Consider the following 19211-nt stretch of genomic DNA (forward strand, 5'->3'; position numbering starts at 1 on the left):
AGCTAAAAGTGTTTATCTCAGGGCGTGAAAATCGCTCGTTATGTACAAATTGATCGACTGTCACATAAGTATGCTATGATCCTACACTGGAGAAAACATACTGGCGAAAACGGTAGTAACTAAAGCTTATTGTTTAAAACACGAATAAAGAAAATATGCAAATTATATGTACATTTAAACATGGACGCAAAAAATAAGTTCAACACCAAAAAGCGAACATAGATACTAAATAGAAACAGTAAGTTTGAGCTGCCCAAACAATGATTTTACAGGTGAAACTACAGGCTTGTGTGCGTTTCTGCAAGCTTGAAACGTGTTTGCGTGTCCCAAAAGAGAGTATAGAGCATGTTTGTAGATCAATTTGATAATACAGTAATTTAACAATTTACTAAATTATGAAAACAAACTGGTGCATTTAAACTAAATTGAAGCTGTGTATGACATACAGGTAAATCTTAAATTGAGTCGGATTGCCTTATATGTTTTCCCAATGGTAGGGGGCAAACGTTTTGTCTGTAGATGATCTACTGCGTAAGTTACGATGCGAGCAAAAAAATGAAAGTGCAAGTGACGTGAAACCAGAAGATAAAATGAATCAGTTACAGCAATACACACACAAACACACTCAGGAATTATTAGTTTGAAAGTTTAGGCTACAATTGTGACTTCAATAAAGCGAAATGTACATAAATTGCTTTGGGGCTAAGACATTGTGCGAGTTGGTTTCTCAAAGATCTTGCAAAAAATCTTACAAAACTTTTCCAACTATTTCAGTTAAAACAAACGAACATGGATACACACTTAAACCATTAAACGTTGAACCTGAGATACGACGTATGAAGAGCCATACAACTTTCATATCAGCTAAAACAATTATTTTTTAGAGGCTGCCAACTATTTGAGAGAAGTAAAGGCCACGTGATACAAATTGTACGAACACAAAAGTTGCCAAGTTTCACTTCAGGTCATTTTGAAATTTTTTTACAAATTCCTTTGAGAAATAGCACATTTTGAAATATTGCCTTTCACCAAAATTTGCAAATCAAGATAATTTCATGAACTCAGGCCCCACGTCATACAGTGTATAATAAAACGTGTATAATAAAACGCTGTAAATAGCACGCCAAGCCTAAAGAGCAAAATTAAGTCAAGATAACACAGGTAAGGTGATAAGAGGAAAGATTGTCGTACCACATTCCACAAAGTGCATACACGAAATGAAGAACTGATATTACTGTATTATCAGAATTGGTCGAAGAAAGAAATTTCACCGTTTTGTAGAACTTTGTTTTACGTTGGCAGTCGTAAAAAGTTAACATTACCCACACGCTCATATGCATCGGCGCACAGACACACACTCAGTCACTACCTTCACCACTCGACAGTCATGCATCACTGAGCAGCACCACAACTCGAATAGCAATGCTGCTTAATTGCTATGGCGACGAAAGCCAGCCCCAAAAATATTCACACTCTAATTTTCATGGTTTGGGTTCTTCCATTCGCTTGTTCCAATTTGCTTGGGGTTGAACTGGAAATGAAGAAAAATGTCAAACTGATCAAATTTGATTCAGTGTAAGAGTAGATAAGAACTAAGCCAAGATTAATCTTTCAGCGTGAGTTTGAAGTTTGAGAGTGCCATTTCATAAAATAACAGAATAACGCATTCATTTCTTATACCATTCCGTACAATGTACATATGAATTGCACTGCAGAAAATCACATCATAACTAAGACCGGCAAAATCAATTTGGCTTTACCTTTCTGTTGCCTTTGGTGGGCCTGTACTTCTCTTTCCATGCCAGCCTGGTTGCTCATGAACGAAGTTTCGACATGATGCTAACTTTGACTCTAATGCCTTGAACAGAGATGAATGAAAACACATTTTAGACTTGCGTGAAAGAAAATGAATATACAGATAAGTGTGTGAAAAAATGTTTATTAAAGTTAGAGTGACAATAATTCGATGACTGACCCCAACTTTTCTCAGCAAATCGCCAACAATATTGAGGGCAGATATCCGTGCAGAAGGGGTAAGCTGTGTTTTGTCCACACCATTCGGAACGTTCCCTGCATGAATTATTAATTATTTCAACACATCATTTACACCTGTGTTTAATCTCACGTTAAATTTGCAGCAATGAGAATAAAAATTGTTGTAAATAGCGGATTTGTAAAAATTGTGTGGTCATGAATTGAAGTCACCTTTCATTTTTGGAGTTTCCGGAAGTTGCAGTTTAGTTGGGGTACAAATGGGATGGATACCATTTGCAAACGTCTTTTTACCATTCGGTGTGGAGGGAGTTTTAGGCGGGGGCTGAAAGATTCAAATAAGTAAAGTCAGAAGAAGAACAAGACTAAGCAACCAACCATGCTTATATGCAATATACACAATACAGTAAATCTTGGTTACTACGGTGACTGGGGTACTGCACCCATCGGGTTATGGGCAAGGTTTGTTTTGTGGTAACCCTTTGCAACAAGGTGAGAAGGAAATTTGTCTCATAACACTGAGTTGATAATTAAATTTATTGCTAGTACAGTATTCCAAAAGTAAGTTAATTTGAATTGTATGGGCACAATTACACGTGAGTGCAATCCAAATGAAACCTTTAATTTATTGGTAAATATTGCGAAATATATTGCGTAAATATTACTTACTTTTATTGTTACAAAAAATACGTGAAAAGGAATATATTAAGTACGGTGTGTGCAATATATTAATGTCGTTAGCAATATTTGTTATTTCTGCAGTAACCACGTCCTTTAAACCATTATAAGTACTTTTAGTCAAAAACTCCAAGCTTAAATACATCAGCAAACAACATAAGTTGCAATGTAACTCTTTTCAAGTGTTGTTAAATAAATTTGCTAAACAACATTGCGAGTACACAAAGAAATGCTCACTGCACATTAACACCAGTGTTATATAGACTCGGTACACATTTTTAATGACTCAGTCGAATCAAAGGTCCTAATTCACTCGTCTTGACTAGAGTTAGAAAAAAATGACGTGGTAACAACCCTGATGAATACATACCATTATAACCTCGTCTGTATTTTTAGCATTCATTGCTTCCACAGAATGACCTTCACCGTCCTGTGACTTGGTTCGTTCGACGGGTTTGTGCTGTCTGACAGACAATTCATGGTGAAGATCTGAAAACAATCAAAAGCGATTATTATTTACACTAAGTTAGCACAAAATTATCACAACTTGTTGAGTTCCGATCCAATGCTAACTAAGTGGTAACTCGGGTGGAGGCCCATATATTTTAAACAAATAACTTTGGAGGTTTGATGGTGAAAAATAAATATTGATTTGAGTTAGGAATGTTCAACATAGGGTTTGTTTGACAGCCACTTTGTCACTTGCGTGGAAAAACAATAACCTTACATTTGAAAGTATGAACAAATATCCGTTGAGTATAATATGTTAAATAAATTGAAGGAATTCTACCCATAACAGCTCCAAACATAGTCTGGTGTAAGTAAATACTGATAAGGCCAGTACTGATACTCTATAAACCATTCTTTGCCATCTAATACCTAATATATCAACCTATATAGGGCTCTTTGAAATGAAATATCACGAAAGGTCAGACATACTACCAGAGATATATCATAATAGTTATTTCAGACCATTAGAAAGTATACCATGGTTCCTTTGCCAGAACTGTGTTTGTCGTTTACATCAAGAATTCTTTCATTTAAAATAAAACTCATAATGTGTCTGTTTTGAAGTCAGTCATGTATATTGTGTCCGTTACAGCAAAACATCTGAATAAATTAACAAAAACAAAATTTTACCTCTAGCTTCATCACGCAACCTTTGGACTGTAATTGCTAATGAGTCTTTTTCATCCAATTCACTTTCAAGGAAGGCGTTCCGTTCCAAGGCTTGATTTAGCCTTTGTTCAAAGTCATCGAGTGACACAATTATGACTCTGCAATTTCAAAACAAAAAAATGATTGATATAAGATTGAAAATGTATTCCATTCATAACGATCTTAATGGATAAATGCACTTCATGCATACTTTATAATCAGTACGGTAAAAAAAGAAGAAATATAGGACAATAAATTAGATATTAAACTATCCTAGGTTACTATGTTACTAGATGCTCTTAAGCTCCAAAGCTTGATAGTAAAATGTCTACAAATAACAAACAGGTCAAACTCAAACATACAATTAATGTGTTAAGCCTGTATAATTTTCAGACTCTGAGTTCTCAATCAAGTCGTGGTTTTATAAACTAAAAGGTGAATATATATATACCTATGCAAGTTGTGCTGGTAAACATAGTTAGCGTCACATGAGTAGAGGCAAAAATATAGTTGGGTCTGGAAAATCACCTACAATTACTTTATACACGAACCTGTTTGTTCTTTCAAGGTCGTCGTTTCTTTGTTCTAATTCTCTGACATCTTTCACTAGTTCAGAATTGGCAACCGTGAGTTTGTCTACTTCCTTTTGTAGATGAGTGACTTGTTTGAAATGTTCTGCCTGTAGTTTCTCGTACCGTTCCTTAATATATTAAGTCCATGGATAAAAAATTTAGCATAGCAAACAACCATTATAAAATCATGCTTTGATAAACCTGCACAACACAATAGATAGCTTTATGTATGTGTAAAAATATCATACTAGTAAATTGTAGGGACTTTACTTTACTTAACATAAATGTGATTAATACAGTTCAATGTGTTATGTATGTATCTGTACACGGTACAACATAACTGTATAAGCTTTCCATTAATTCTTTCCTTCAAGTCATTTTTTAACGAAAACTGTATAGAAACAAAAAATTGTGCTGCTACAGTAGTTAATATATCACAGTTTAGCAATATTCATATCCACAACTACAGTGGGAAAGTGCTACAGAAACAGATACAATAGGTTGGCCAAATGTATAAGCAAATAAAGTTTAAACCAAAAAATCTGCATGCTTCATACAATGCAAGATTCATACCTTTAACGTTTCACATTCAAAAGTTAGGGAGGTATTTTGTTGTTTCAATTCCTTTACTTGCTTCTCATTTTGCTCAAGTTGCATTTCAAGCTCACGTTCAAATTCCTCGCTGCATTCACGAAACTCCTGTAGCTCCTGCTGCACTTCTTCGGTTCTGACGCAAAACAAACAAACTCTTAAACATGAAAATTTTTTTCGTTTTAACTTTTTACTTTGTAAAATTAGCCAATATTTATTTTTGGCTATGATGTGTAGTCTACTTGTAATTTATATATATATTTGTATTAAACTTTTGTTTCTAATTTTTCTGGTTTCGTCATGAGCAAGTCAATATCATTACTATTTTCAGGCACCTTTGAAGCCTTCTAAGGTTTTTTATTTTTATAAAGTTTTAACGTGCGTTTTTAACTACTATCACCGTTTTCTTATTCCCATCAAGCCAATGAAAAAAAATATTATTCGGCCTATGCAATTGATTGAATATCAAGTTTAAAAGCTTAGGGTTTATTGCAGAAAATGTTAGTGATAAATTTAGAAATAAACTTAGGTTCTGCATCTTAATGACTTACAATTACATGGATAACATTAAGTTTTTAATCTTAATTTAATCAGAAGATTTATACATATAAAATATCTTAGATATAGTTTTATGTATTTTAACTCACATTTCTCTATATCGTGTAGCTTCACTTTTCCAGAAAGTGATTTCATCTGCTTGGCTTGCAAAAGAGGTAGGAGGTTGTGCACATGTTGCCATGTTTAAAGATAGCTCAGTTAGTAATAAGTTAAAAGAAAAAAGTTTAAAATGAATCTAAAACAACCTAAAGCAATAATCAAAACATCACCTGAAAATGAACAGAATTCTTACTCTGTGGATTATCTGCTATAAAACCTGACAAAATGTAACAACTATATGCACATATAAGTATATATATATATATGTATATTAGGGTTATGACTAGGAAATTTTTTTTTTGCCTGTAGCAGGAATCAATGAACATTTTGGTATAAATTTAGAAAATTATAATTATTTCGTTCAAATCGTAAAAAATATCCCGCACAAACTGACTTTAATTTTTGACATTGGTCCAAATGTAAAAAAAAATTACAATTCAAAACTTAATTTTTGCTACAAATTTAATGTTCAAATATTTGTCCTTTTTGCACTTCTGGTAAAGTTCTTCCATCAATTTGACTCCCCTTTCTGCAATTATGTTAGTGCGTGGCCGTGGGTCATCTACACCGGACTTATCCAAATTCCAATTGGTTTTAAGGCACTTTAAGGCTGCAGGACATTCGAGCTCAAAGATAGCATCAAATAATCTTTGGTATATTCCATCTTTAAACCTTTTGTTAGAAAACGAGGCTTCCTGCAACACATTTGCAATGAATGAGCATGATATCTCCAGAGTTAATCTCCATCTAGGGATGAGGAAGTAGGCAATCATAGCATAAATGGCTCTTGAATTCCATCTAGCATTGTGTAGAGATGGAAATTTATGCCATTTGATTAGTGGAAATCTACCATTTTCTTTGAAGAAGCGGAATGCTCTGCACAACTCAAAGAGAAACTTAAAATCATCCCTCCATCCTGGGTTTTCAACCATTTCCATCTCAATTTCTGGCTTGTAGGATTGCTGCAAGTTTTCGTAGTGTTTCACCACATCATCTACAAATTTGTAGTTGAGAGTTGGTTTTGTTGAAGACGTTGGATTGAAGAACTATAATACATGCTTTAAGACTCTATCAAGAATATGATGTTGGCAACCAATATACTGTGGTTTATCAAAATCCTTGCTGGTCCTTGCATTTTGCAGTTTCACAACAACGCCATTCAGCCGTCCAGTATTAACAGATGTTGTGTCACATATGATCATTTTCAAATTTTTCCATGCATCATATTCATCTAGTAGGTTTTCTAGGCTGCTGAAAATATCTCGAGCTGTTCCACTTTCGAATTTTAGAACACCCAGTTTGATTTATCTTGATGGACTTTTCTAGCATACTACCTGATATTCATGTTTGCCAATCTTTTTTACATCAGAGTGTAAACAGAAATTATTCTCCTCTTTCATAATTTATTTTAATTTTAGCTTTGCATTGTTGTCATCTCTTATAACTGCTCACACAATTTACCAAAAAAAAAAATTTCAAAACCTTCGCAATTAAAATTATGTCAGGCAAATTCAAATTAGTCGATATATATATATATATATTACATTGAAAACTGGAAAAATTTGGTGCGGGAGATTTTTGTTTAAACAGTCTTAACTTTTGTGAGTTTTCAAATCGGGACATAAAAGTTCATCATTTGTAACTACAGGACACACAAAATTTAAAATTTTTTTTTTAAGTCATAACCCTAATGTATATACATAAGTATGTATACAATTGTACACTTGTATATACATATAATATGGAAGCATATTTGAGTATGAAAGCTAATTGAAGCCAGAAGTTAGTTATTTATTAGGAATATGCTGATAGGAAAACTGTTCGAGTTCGTGCGAATCTAAAAGTCATTAACTTAGACAAAATGAATCTAGAATCTACTCATATCCGCACCAAGCCATAAAATTTCATCAACAACATGTTGCCCAAATTTGTTTACAAGATGACTTTAAAATCAAACAACTATTAACACTGTTTTGAAAAAACTTTATTAAATAAGACTTAAAATCGTAGGTCATCTGGTTAGTGATGTTTCGCTATGTTGTGTTTCTCTATATACCAGACTGCAGGGTGTTGCAAGGATTTTTCCCAGAGATTTTTGGCCAAAACAGTATTGTCCACCAAAAAAAGAGCAATCTCTAAAAAAATGAAGACACTTCCTTTTTCTCCATTTTCAATTGTGACAGACTGCACCTTGCCTACCACAAACTCAAAAGATGCTTACGTCACAAGTCATGGTGCACAGCAACTGCATTATTGGACACCTGCAAACAGCAATTTTTTTCTGCACCCCAGTTATCTCAACGACCAGTATAACCTACTGGAAAGTTTGCTTTAAGTGTAGCGCATAAATGTGCAAATAAATGTAATACCAAAATTTGCATCTCTGCAAAGACATATTTGAAATACAAAATAAAGAGCAAAACTCCAATTCTGCGCCAAAGAAATTTCTCCACTGCATCGTAAAAACTTTCTAGTAAACTAGGGATTTTTCTTTCACGAAAGTAACAAATTTATAATAGGCCTACAAATCTTGACAAAATAAGCCCTCTTGCCAAGCTTTTTTCTGCACAATTTGTGAGTGTAATTCCTTTCATTTAAGTATGTTGCAAGATGGGTTTCTCCCATAAAAACAGCAAATTGTCCAATCTGGCTTGTAGACCGCACCTGGCAGCCCTGTCCGTCTTTCACCATTCAGCACCTTTTCACCTTTATTTTAGTGTACTGGCATGTGCCGAGGACAAAACATGAATGCAAGGCAGGCTAGGCTACTGATACTGGTATAAAGTGTTATCGACGACTAACCGTTGAAGCACAATGATAAAATCATGAAAAATAAGGCTAAAGTTCATGCTATAGCCTAGTGCTACAATAATATGTATATAATAGGCTTTTACCATAAGATGGATTGGCGTAGGCTAGCCTACATGTCTGCACCCGGCAAGTGACTGTGGGCTAGGACTAGCCTATTAGGAAAATTATATTAAGAAGTAACAAACTTGTCGTCACCTGCTGTGTAGGTGCCTACACCAAAACTGATTTTGAAATTGAGACACTTAGGATTATAGGATAGATCTTTGACCTATACCAGTACCAATTTTAGACTTAGGTTTTGTGATCTTCGCCCAAAATGTTGAAGACCCTGTTCGGCTGACCAGTCAGTTTCAGCAGAATGCAAAGTTATGGCAAAGGTATCGGATCTTGGATAATTCTATAGGCTGTAAGACTTACAGTGTAAGTCGACCACTATAGGATATATACCCGCACCTGTAGGCTGGCAACGTTTCCACGCAAATTCAACAGCCTAAACTCGTTTACCGGTCATTAGCTTATAAAACACTCTATCCCCAGGCTTTGAATCTTTTTATGCTGGCTTGGGCCAAAAAACACACCACCGTCATTCTGGCAGAATCCTAGCAGAATCATAGCTTCCAAAATGACAGCAGGGTTTCCGTTCATTTTTTTATAAACTATGTACAGTAGACTAAATAATTATTCTTAAGCGCTAATGGTAAACTGCCTAATGGTTTTAATGTGGTATGCCTAGTCGTGACTTGTCTGTTTTTAACATCGCATGTAAGTATTTTTGTTTACGGTATTTCGATGTCAGCAGTCAAACGTTATTATTAATATTAATGAGAAAATTCTTTGATTTAGCATTATGAATTGCATGGCCTAGGTAAAAGGTAAAATTGGTGAATGCTGATGGGCTAAAATGTCAGGTTCTTCTGACATTTTAGGCTTATTAGGTTGATGCAATGCAGAAGTCTGGAAGTGAAGCTTCTTTGTAGACCATAGACCATAGTCCATAGCCCATTAGCTATAGCTTAATAACAGGTTGCATGTAGTTGAAAAAACAAAATCGCAATAGGTTGCACTTGCACTGTCTCAATAATCAAGTCAGCAACTGTATGGATAACAGTCTACAAACCTAAGTAAAAGCATAGATGTAGTAATTTGACTGATTTCCAAAATAAATGTGCATGTAATTGTATTATATGTACTCAGTAAATGCATTTACCTGCCCAAGATGTTGAAATAGCCTACTTATCAAGTGTTTTTTGGCTCTGAATTCTTAACATGTTATATAGGCCTATTTAGTGTAAATAGTAAGCATTTGTCAAATTGCATATATGTTTTAGGGTTGACAAAATACTGAGTTTATGACAGAGAAATGGGAAGTTTTGTTTAAGTACTTCTTGGTGTAAACATCCTTTTCTCTAGATAAGTTAAAATTGTTTGAAAGTTAATCAATACGGTAAGTATTGCAATTACTGTTTTAAAAGTCAACTCAGCCCTTTAAAACATACAAGAAGAGGATTTATCATTTTAATGTGGTTAAGCTCCAATATGTCGGTATTGAAGGCATGTTCTATTGTTGTGCAAGTCTCATATGTTTTGTGATTTCATTTGTGCTTTTACCATATTTAAGTTTTCTCACATTAATTATTATCACTCCAATTATTATCACTGAAATTGAACATACCAATATATCTATTTGTGTAAATCATAATTTGCTGTTGATGGATTTTCCAACCATGCCCCTGAGGCAACCCTTTCATGGTCGTTTGGTTTTTTCATCAGGACATTCCCCAATAGGCATATTATACCTCGATAATAGGTAATGCTCGTTGAACGAAACCAATGGTTACACTAAGAAGTAGTATTTATAGTGAAGCATAAATACTAAACAGGCACAACAATTATGATACTGTGCACTTTAAATACAAACAGACAAAGTGAACATAAAAGAATGTGGAGCCAACCAGATACATCATCATTAGAATAACATCTAAGAATGCACAAACATGGGACTGGCAGAGGCTACACATGCCATGGAAAAATCTAGTGAACTGACGCTGTGTTACATCGCTGTGCTACATGAAGAAGTACATATAAATTTCTTTATATACAAAGACGTCCCAGTGCTCGTATGCACTTATACTATCGTACATTTTGTGAACTGTATGTGATTGTGAACAGCTCTTAATTTCATCAACAGACGTTTTGATTGGGAAATTCAACTTCTTGGAAGCACTATTGTAGTCCAAGTGATAGAGGTGTAGAGTGAGGTAAATTATGGCTTCTATTTCTAACACTCATACAAGGTAAACGTTACAGCTACACTGATACTTTTCAAAATACTTTATTTAAAGGTTGCCCACAGTGATATGGGAAATAAAAGAGTTGTCTACCCATCGCTTCCTCACTTGTTGTACACACAGTCTGCTGCGAACAAATTCCAGGAGATTTGATGCAAGGTTGCTACTGAGATATTTCTCCGTGTACTTAACTTCGTAAAGTCGTACACGTAAATCTTTAATTTTGTCATTGAACACTGTAAAAAGAGATAGTGGCGATAAGCAAACATCTTTGACTTTGCATTTTCTACAGAAAACTGTATAAGGTCAATAAGTGATTGAGCAATATTGTCCAGAACGGCCGTCGACAAATCCTTCCAGTGTTTATCAGCCTCACCTTGCAAGTTGTACTGTGGCTGAAATTCCTCCAGCTCATTTGTTGTGATTATCTCCATGTCAAGGATACATTTCGGTAGTTTTCGCCATTTAATGATTTATGTATTATGCTGAGACTTGTTTTCTTTCGTGAAAGCAGTTTTCTTATTGACGTCTTTATGATGTTTTGGAATATTGGCTGATTTTTTTCGTAAAAAATATATAGTTACAGCAATCGATCTTGGAAGGAACACCATCAAATTCTACTATCCCCACTTCCCCACCATCACACTGGACTACTCTTTCCTCACGCACGATGTAGGTAATATAGTGCCGTTTTTCCTCACCAAACTCAAGGTAACAAATCCCTGCCTGAAGTTTATATCTTATTTTTCCTTCTCCACAGGGTATAATTAACTCACGATTGGCAACCACAATCTTTTCTGACAGTGACTTTGAATCACGTCTTCTCAATCCGATCACAAGCAGTTGTGACGTGGAAATGAACCTTTCTTGAACATTTACGCTCATTATAGGATTCCCAGGACATGAGGAACATTCTTTGGAAGTTAAGCATGTGAAGTGTTCGGCGATATAGAGAATTAACATCGAGCCGTGTCTTACCTCATTATACAAAGGCAGCAAACGATTTCTGTTGTTTCTGTTACACTTGTTTTTGCCCTGTATCTGTTGCGTTTCTCCCTTGCGGCCGATTGCGCGTTTCCGTGGTTAATTAAGCACATGTGTCTTTTTATCGATGTGTGTCTGACAAGTAGTTGCACTGACAGTTTTGTATTGGAGCTCCTGAAATGAGCTGTGTGAACGAAAACTTGACCTAACTGCTTTTAAAATAAAACATGTGCCTGTAATTCTAAGAGTGAGAACAACAAAACGTAACACTGGCGAGCACGGCACGACCTCTTAGAGGCACAGAAGATTTTATCAAGTTTTACTGAGGTTGAATTTTTTTTACTCTCCGCCTCGTAACCAGCGTGGCAATAGTTTTTCGTCTTTTCTCAAACAATTCGAATCCTTCTGCGACAGCGTTAAAGCATTGGATGCGGTGAAGAAACATGCATTTCTACAAAGCTTGCCGGAAGACATGAGATTCTCAATGACCGATGGTCGTAAAGAACTCTACGAGCTTAGTTATGACGAACTCATTCAAAAAGCAAAAGACACGGTTTCAGGACTATCTTCACAAAAGCATGCCATGCAACAACCCGTTCAGCGAACTCAAGGTTTTGACGAATCTGTAAGAAACTTTCTTGAATCTATAGCTCAATTGGGAAAAATGGCTTATACAAACGACGAACAGCATGAAATGCGCAGCAGTGTGCTGTACAACCTACTTGTTCGAGGACTGAGAGATCATCAACAAGCCTCTCAAATCTTACGCGATAACTTTAAAAATGCACAACCGGATTTTTACGCCACAGCAAAGAACATTATTGAAAACGCAGAACGGACGCATCATGAACCACGTATAATGACGTCAGAAGTAGCAGCGGTTACAGGAGATCACCAGGACGTATCCCAATTAAAAAGAACTGTGTCGAAAAACTTCAGGACGAAATTTTCCAACTGCGAAAAGAAATGAAGACAGCAAGAAAACCTCGGGAAGAGAGAAGAAGACTTCAGTGTTTTAACTCTGGGGAATATGGTCACATTGCTCGACGTTGTAACAGGCAACGTGCAAGAAACTTTCGACGTGCTTCTGACATACATGGAACTCACAGCAATCCACCATGGGAAATCTACCAGGTTCAAACTATGGATCAGGACTTGCATAGAGAACAAGTTTTCTAACGATGAGTTGTCGGCACTGCACGATGAGTTATGTTTGGACAAATTGGAACTGTCAGAAGTTGAACGCCAAAAGCTGTTTTCCGTAATCTCTTCCTATCGTGATGTATTTTCGCTGCACCCGTACGATATTGGACAAACAGAACTGGTCGAACACTCAATCGAAACTGGAGACTCGCTCCCTATACGCCAGCACCCAAGACGCTTGCCTGAACCCCAAAAGCAAAAGAAGCATCTGGATGGTCAACCGAAAACACTATTAAGGCGCAGCAAAAAGATCCAGTGTTGAAAAGACTGTTTCAGTGGATGAGCCAGGAACGCCGACCATCATTCAAAAAAAAAATCGAGAATTCTCTGGAAGAAGTTTATGCTCAGTTGCTGGTGCCCTCAACAATGAAGAATGATGTGTTGAAGTCTGTTCACGATTTAATTCACGGAGGTGGACATATGGGCGTTAAAAGGACATTTGCCAGGTTAAAGGAGCGTTTTTTCTGGCCATTTTGCCACAAAGATGTCGAAACATACTGCAAAGAGTGTTGCTTGCGCGATTTAAGAAAAGTACCAAGGCGGATTGTTCTTGCCCCATTAGTTCCATCAGAGGAAAATCCACCTATGCAGAAAGTTGAAATCGACGTATTAAGCGGTCTACGCGAAACAGGAAACGACAACCGTGATATTCTTGTCGTAGGTGACACCTACACAAAATACATGCAGTGTTGGCCAATGAAATTCCAAAATGCCAAAGATACTGCTTATTTGCTTTACCACCGTTGGGTGACGATACATTGCGTGCCAGAAACAATTCACTCCGACCAGGGCCGGAATTTTGAAAGCATTTTTTTTCAAGAGCTCTCACGGTTAATGGGCTGCAAAAAAACAAGAACCAGCCCGTATCACGCAATGGGAAACGGTGCTGTGGAAAGAAACAATCAGACCATAATTGCGATTTTAAAAAATTATGTTGAGGTTGACCCAACTTCTTGGGATGACGCGCTCTTCTTGGTTAATGCTACTTACAATTCAAGTGTTCACGAGGAAACTGGAGTTTCTCCTCATTACTTGCTCACTGGAAATAATCTTAGGTTGCCTGCAGATCTTGTTAGTAAGGCACCAATTTTTACTCCAAAGTGTGAAGACATCCTTCATCTTCAAGATCGAATGAAATTGGTTCACCAAACAGTTCAATCAAGGTTGGAACAACGTAGGTTTCAAATGAAGAAGCGTTACGACAGGCCCCTAAGTTGTTAAAAAAAGTTATTCCTCCTGCAAACTGTTTGATAGAAAATCGCAAAGAAGGCGTGAGCGAGAATGAAGGGCAAAATTCTTGCTCAACAGATAGGACAAAAACCGCCATCACTTTCGTGCATGCTGCAGTCTGGAACCGGAAATAACGGCTACTACAATTATCAGCTGCGACCAGGGGTGTACATAGTGCCGGAAAATATTCAGAACGCAGTTCAAAATAACAGTTTAGTAACCGATGATGTTTTACATTCTCCAAACCTTCCACAACGCATTAAACGTAGACCTTGTTTTTACCCAGATATTGAAAGGGAAAATATGATAATAGACGCATCTTTTCACTTCACTCACGCACGTATATGTGGTTATTAATAGCAAATTTTTGTGTTTTTGTGTTTGTGTTTTTATACATGTTTTTATACTGAGATTATATATTTTTATATTGTTATATTCTTTTGTTTATACTAAGATTTTACATTTTAAGTGTGTCACTACTTGTGGTTTGAGTGTCTATTTAAGTGATCGTTCGTTTTTGTGAATTTCGGAACTTTCCGGTCAGGGGGGATCGATTTCAAGGTCACCATCGTGAAGAGGAGGAAATCTTCTTTAAGAATCTGCAATAAAAAAGTGACACATCTTCCGACAACACTCAGCAGAATTTACGTGAAACATTTAATAAATACGGTATTCTGTACGTTTTGGGGGTACTATCGCATTTCTTAGTACCTGTCGCGTTTTTGTGAATTTCGGAACTTTCCGGTCAGGGGGGATCGATTTCAAGGTCACCATCGTGAAGAGGAGGAAATCTTCTTTAAGAATCTGCAATAAAAAAGTGACACATCTTCCGACAACACTCAGCAGAATTTACGTGAAACATTTAATAAATACGGTATTCTGTACGTTTTGGGGGTACTATCGCATTTCTTAGTACCTGTCGCGTTTTTGTGAATTTCGGAACTTTCCGGTCAGGGGGGATCGATTTCAAGGTCACCATCGTGAAGAGGAGGAAATCTTCTTTAAGAATCTGCAATAAAAAAGTGACACATCTTCCGACAACACTCAGCAGAATTTACGTGAAACATTTAATAAATACGGTATTCTGTACGTTTTGGGGGTACTATCGCATTTCTTAGTACCTGTCGCGTTTTTGTGAATTTCGGAACTTTCCGGTCAGGGGGGATCGATTTCAAGGTCACCATCGTGAAGAGGAGGAAATCTTCTTTAAGAATCTGCAATAAAAAAGTGACACATCTTCCGACAACACTCAGCAGAATTTACGTGAAACATTTAATAAATACGGTATTCTGTACGTTTTGGGGGTACTATCGCATTTCTTAGTACCTGTCGCGTTTTTGTGAATTTCGGAACTTTCCGGTCAGGGGGGATCGATTTCAAGGTCACCATCGTGAAGAGGAGGAAATCTTCTTTAAGAATCTGCAATAAAAAAGTGACACATCTTCCGACAACACTCAGCAGAATTTACGTGAAACATTTAATAAATACGGTATTCTGTACGTTTTGGGGGTACTATCGCATTTCTTAGTACCTGTCGCGTTTTTGTGAATTTCGGAACTTTCCGGTCAGGGGGGATCGATTTCAAGGTCACCATCGTGAAGAGGAGGAAATCTTCTTTAAGAATCTGCAATAAAAAAGTGACACATCTTCCGACAACACTCAGCAGAATTTACGTGAAACATTTAATAAATACGGTATTCTGTACGTTTTGGGGGTACTATCGCATTTCTTAGTACCTGTCGCGTTTTTGTGAATTTCGGAACTTTCCGGTCAGGGGGGATCGATTTCAAGGTCACCATCGTGAAGAGGAGGAAATCTTCTTTAAGAATCTGCAATAAAAAAGTGACACATCTTCCGACAACACTCAGCAGAATTTACGTGAAACATTTAATAAATACGGTATTCTGTACGTTTTGGGGGTACTATCGCATTTCTTAGTACCTGTCGCGTTTTTGTGAATTTCGGAACTTTCCGGTCAGGGGGGATCGATTTCAAGGTCACCATCGTGAAGAGGAGGAAATCTTCTTTAAGAATCTGCAATAAAAAAGTGACACATCTTCCGACAACACTCAGCAGAATTTACGTGAAACATTTAATAAATACGGTATTCTGTACGTTTTGGGGGTACTATCGCATTTCTTAGTACCTGTCGCGTTTTTGTGAATTTCGGAACTTTCCGGTCAGGGGGGATCGATTTCAAGGTCACCATCGTGAAGAGGAGGAAATCTTCTTTAAGAATCTGCAATAAAAAAGTGACACATCTTCCGACAACACTCAGCAGAATTTACGTGAAACATTTAATAAATACGGTATTCTGTACGTTTTGGGGGTACTATCGCATTTCTTAGTACCTGTCGCGTTTTTGTGAATTTCGGAACTTTCCGGTCAGGGGGGATCGATTTCAAGGTCACCATCGTGAAGAGGAGGAAATCTTCTTTAAGAATCTGCAATAAAAAAGTGACACATCTTCCGACAACACTCAGCAGAATTTACGTGAAACATTTAATAAATACGGTATTCTGTACGTTTTGGGGGTACTATCGCATTTCTTAGTACCTGTCGCGTTTTTGTGAATTTCGGAACTTTCCGGTCAGGGGGGATCGATTTCAAGGTCACCATCGTGAAGAGGAGGAAATCTTCTTTAAGAATCTGCAATAAAAAAGTGACACATCTTCCGACAACACTCAGCAGAATTTACGTGAAACATTTAATAAATACGGTATTCTGTACGTTTTGGGGGTACTATCGCATTTCTTAGTACCTGTCGCGTTTTTGTGAATTTCGGAACTTTCCGGTCAGGGGGGATCGATTTCAAGGTCACCATCGTGAAGAGGAGGAAATCTTCTTTAAGAATCTGCAATAAAAAAGTGACACATCTTCCGACAACACTCAGCAGAATTTACGTGAAACATTTAATAAATACGGTATTCTGTACGTTTTGGGGGTACTATCGCATTTCTTAGTACCTGTCGCGTTTTTGTGAATTTCGGAACTTTCCGGTCAGGGGGGATCGATTTCAAGGTCACCATCGTGAAGAGGAGGAAATCTTCTTTAAGAATCTGCAATAAAAAAGTGACACATCTTCCGACAACACTCAGCAGAATTTACGTGAAACATTTAATAAATACGGTATTCTGTACGTTTTGGGGGTACTATCGCATTTCTTAGTACCTGTCGCGTTTTTGTGAATTTCGGAACTTTCCGGTCAGGGGGGATCGATTTCAAGGTCACCATCGTGAAGAGGAGGAAATCTTCTTTAAGAATCTGCAATAAAAAAGTGACACATCTTCCGACAACACTCAGCAGAATTTACGTGAAACATTTAATAAATACGGTATTCTGTACGTTTTGGGGGTACTATCGCATTTCTTAGTACCTGTCGCGTTTTTGTGAATTTCGGAACTTTCCGGTCAGGGGGGATCGATTTCAAGGTCACCATCGTGAAGAGGAGGAAATCTTCTTTAAGAATCTGCAATAAAAAAGTGACACATCTTCCGACAACACTCAGCAGAATTTACGTGAAACATTTAATAAATACGGTATTCTGTACGTTTTGGGGGTACTATCGCATTTCTTAGTACCTGTCGCGTTTTTGTGAATTTCGGAACTTTCCGGTCAGGGGGGATCGATTTCAAGGTCACCATCGTGAAGAGGAGGAAATCTTCTTTAAGAATCTGCAATAAAAAAGTGACACATCTTCCGACAACACTCAGCAGAATTTACGTGAAACATTTAATAAATACGGTATTCTGTACGTTTTGGGGGTACTATCGCATTTCTTAGTACCTGTCGCGTTTTTGTGAATTTCGGAACTTTCCGGTCAGGGGGGATCGATTTCAAGGTCACCATCGTGAAGAGGAGGAAATCTTCTTTAAGAATCTGCAATAAAAAAGTGACACATCTTCCGACAACACTCAGCAGAATTTACGTGAAACATTTAATAAATACGGTATTCTGTACGTTTTGGGGGTACTATCGCATTTCTTAGTACCTGTCGCGTTTTTGTGAATTTCGGAACTTTCCGGTCAGGGGGGATCGATTTCAAGGTCACCATCGTGAAGAGGAGGAAATCTTCTTTAAGAATCTGCAATAAAAAAGTGACACATCTTCCGACAACACTCAGCAGAATTTACGTGAAACATTTAATAAATACGGTATTCTGTACGTTTTGGGGGTACTATCGCATTTCTTAGTACCTGTCGCGTTTTTGTGAATTTCGGAACTTTCCGGTCAGGGGGGATCGATTTCAAGGTCACCATCGTGAAGAGGAGGAAATCTTCTTTAAGAATCTGCAATAAAAAAGTGACACATCTTCCGACAACACTCAGCAGAATTTACGTGAAACATTTAATAAATACGGTATTCTGTACGTTTTGGGGGTACTATCGCATTTCTTAGTACCTGTCGCGTTTTTGTGAATTTCGGAACTTTCCGGTCAGGGGGGATCGATTTCAAGGTCACCATCGTGAAGAGGAGGAAATCTTCTTTAAGAATCTGCAATAAAAAAGTGACACATCTTCCGACAACACTCAGCAGAATTTACGTGAAACATTTAATAAATACGGTATTCTGTACGTTTTGGGGGTACTATCGCATTTCTTAGTACCTGTCGCGTTTTTGTGAATTTCGGAACTTTCCGGTCAGGGGGGATCGATTTCAAGGTCACCATCGTGAAGAGGAGGAAATCTTCTTTAAGAATCTGCAATAAAAAAGTGACACATCTTCCGACAACACTCAGCAGAATTTACGTGAAACATTTAATAAATACGGTATTCTGTACGTTTTGGGGGTACTATCGCATTTCTTAGTACCTGTCGCGTTTTTGTGAATTTCGGAACTTTCCGGTCAGGGGGGATCGATTTCAAGGTCACCATCGTGAAGAGGAGGAAATCTTCTTTAAGAATCTGCAATAAAAAAGTGACACATCTTCCGACAACACTCAGCAGAATTTACGTGAAACATTTAATAAATACGGTATTCTGTACGTTTTGGGGGTACTATCGCATTTCTTAGTACCTGTCGCGTTTTTGTGAATTTCGGAACTTTC

At 37.1% G+C, this 19211-nt stretch overlaps 1 protein-coding gene and 1 long non-coding RNA gene across 4 annotated transcripts; one reads left to right on the forward strand and one right to left on the reverse strand.

The window, feature by feature from the left end:
• Positions 1-108: 108 nt before the first annotated feature.
• Positions 109-5837, reverse strand: LOC143451863 (nuclear distribution protein nudE homolog 1-like). The gene is made up of 9 exons (XM_076952619.1): positions 5639-5837; positions 4974-5127; positions 4380-4528; positions 3811-3947; positions 3041-3159; positions 2206-2317; positions 1976-2070; positions 1761-1858; positions 109-1531 (listed from the first exon to the last, which is right to left on the reverse strand). Exons 1-9 carry the CDS (start codon positions 5728-5730, stop codon positions 1468-1470), a joined length of 1020 nt encoding a protein of 339 aa, XP_076808734.1. The 5' UTR covers positions 5731-5837; the 3' UTR covers positions 109-1467.
• A 3314-nt stretch (positions 5838-9151) lies between these two features.
• On the forward strand, positions 9152-11970 carry LOC143451864 (uncharacterized). 3 transcript variants are annotated; one of them, XR_013114914.1, is made up of 7 exons: positions 9152-10266; positions 10380-10534; positions 10648-10717; positions 10802-10906; positions 11040-11198; positions 11328-11423; positions 11508-11970. It is a non-coding gene; the product is annotated as an uncharacterized LOC143451864 (long non-coding RNA). The 3 variants fall into 3 exon arrangements; XR_013114915.1 differs by having other exon boundaries at positions 9153-9903; positions 11328-11419; XR_013114913.1 differs by having other exon boundaries at positions 9161-10266; positions 11328-11419.
• The last annotated feature ends 7241 nt before the right edge of the window (positions 11971-19211 follow it).

Source organism: Clavelina lepadiformis, chromosome 4, assembly GCF_947623445.1.
Source record: "Clavelina lepadiformis chromosome 4, kaClaLepa1.1, whole genome shotgun sequence".
Lineage (NCBI taxonomy): Eukaryota > Metazoa > Chordata > Ascidiacea > Aplousobranchia > Clavelinidae > Clavelina > Clavelina lepadiformis.

What these genes read in the sequence shown, in the direction of transcription:
- LOC143451863 (XM_076952619.1), bottom strand. Translation starts at nt 5,730, where the DNA reads ATGGCAACATGTGCACAACCTCCTACCTCTTTTGCAAGCCAAGCAGAT. An exon ending in GCTACACGATATAGAGAAAT is followed by an intron (nt 5,128 to 5,638) that starts GTGAGTTAAAAT and finishes GTTTTGCGTCAG; the next exon opens with AACCGAAGAAGTGCAGCAGG. An exon ending in GGAAACTCCAAAAATGAAAG is followed by an intron (nt 2,071 to 2,205) that starts GTGACTTCAATT and finishes TAATTCATGCAG; the next exon opens with GGAACGTTCCGAATGGTGTG.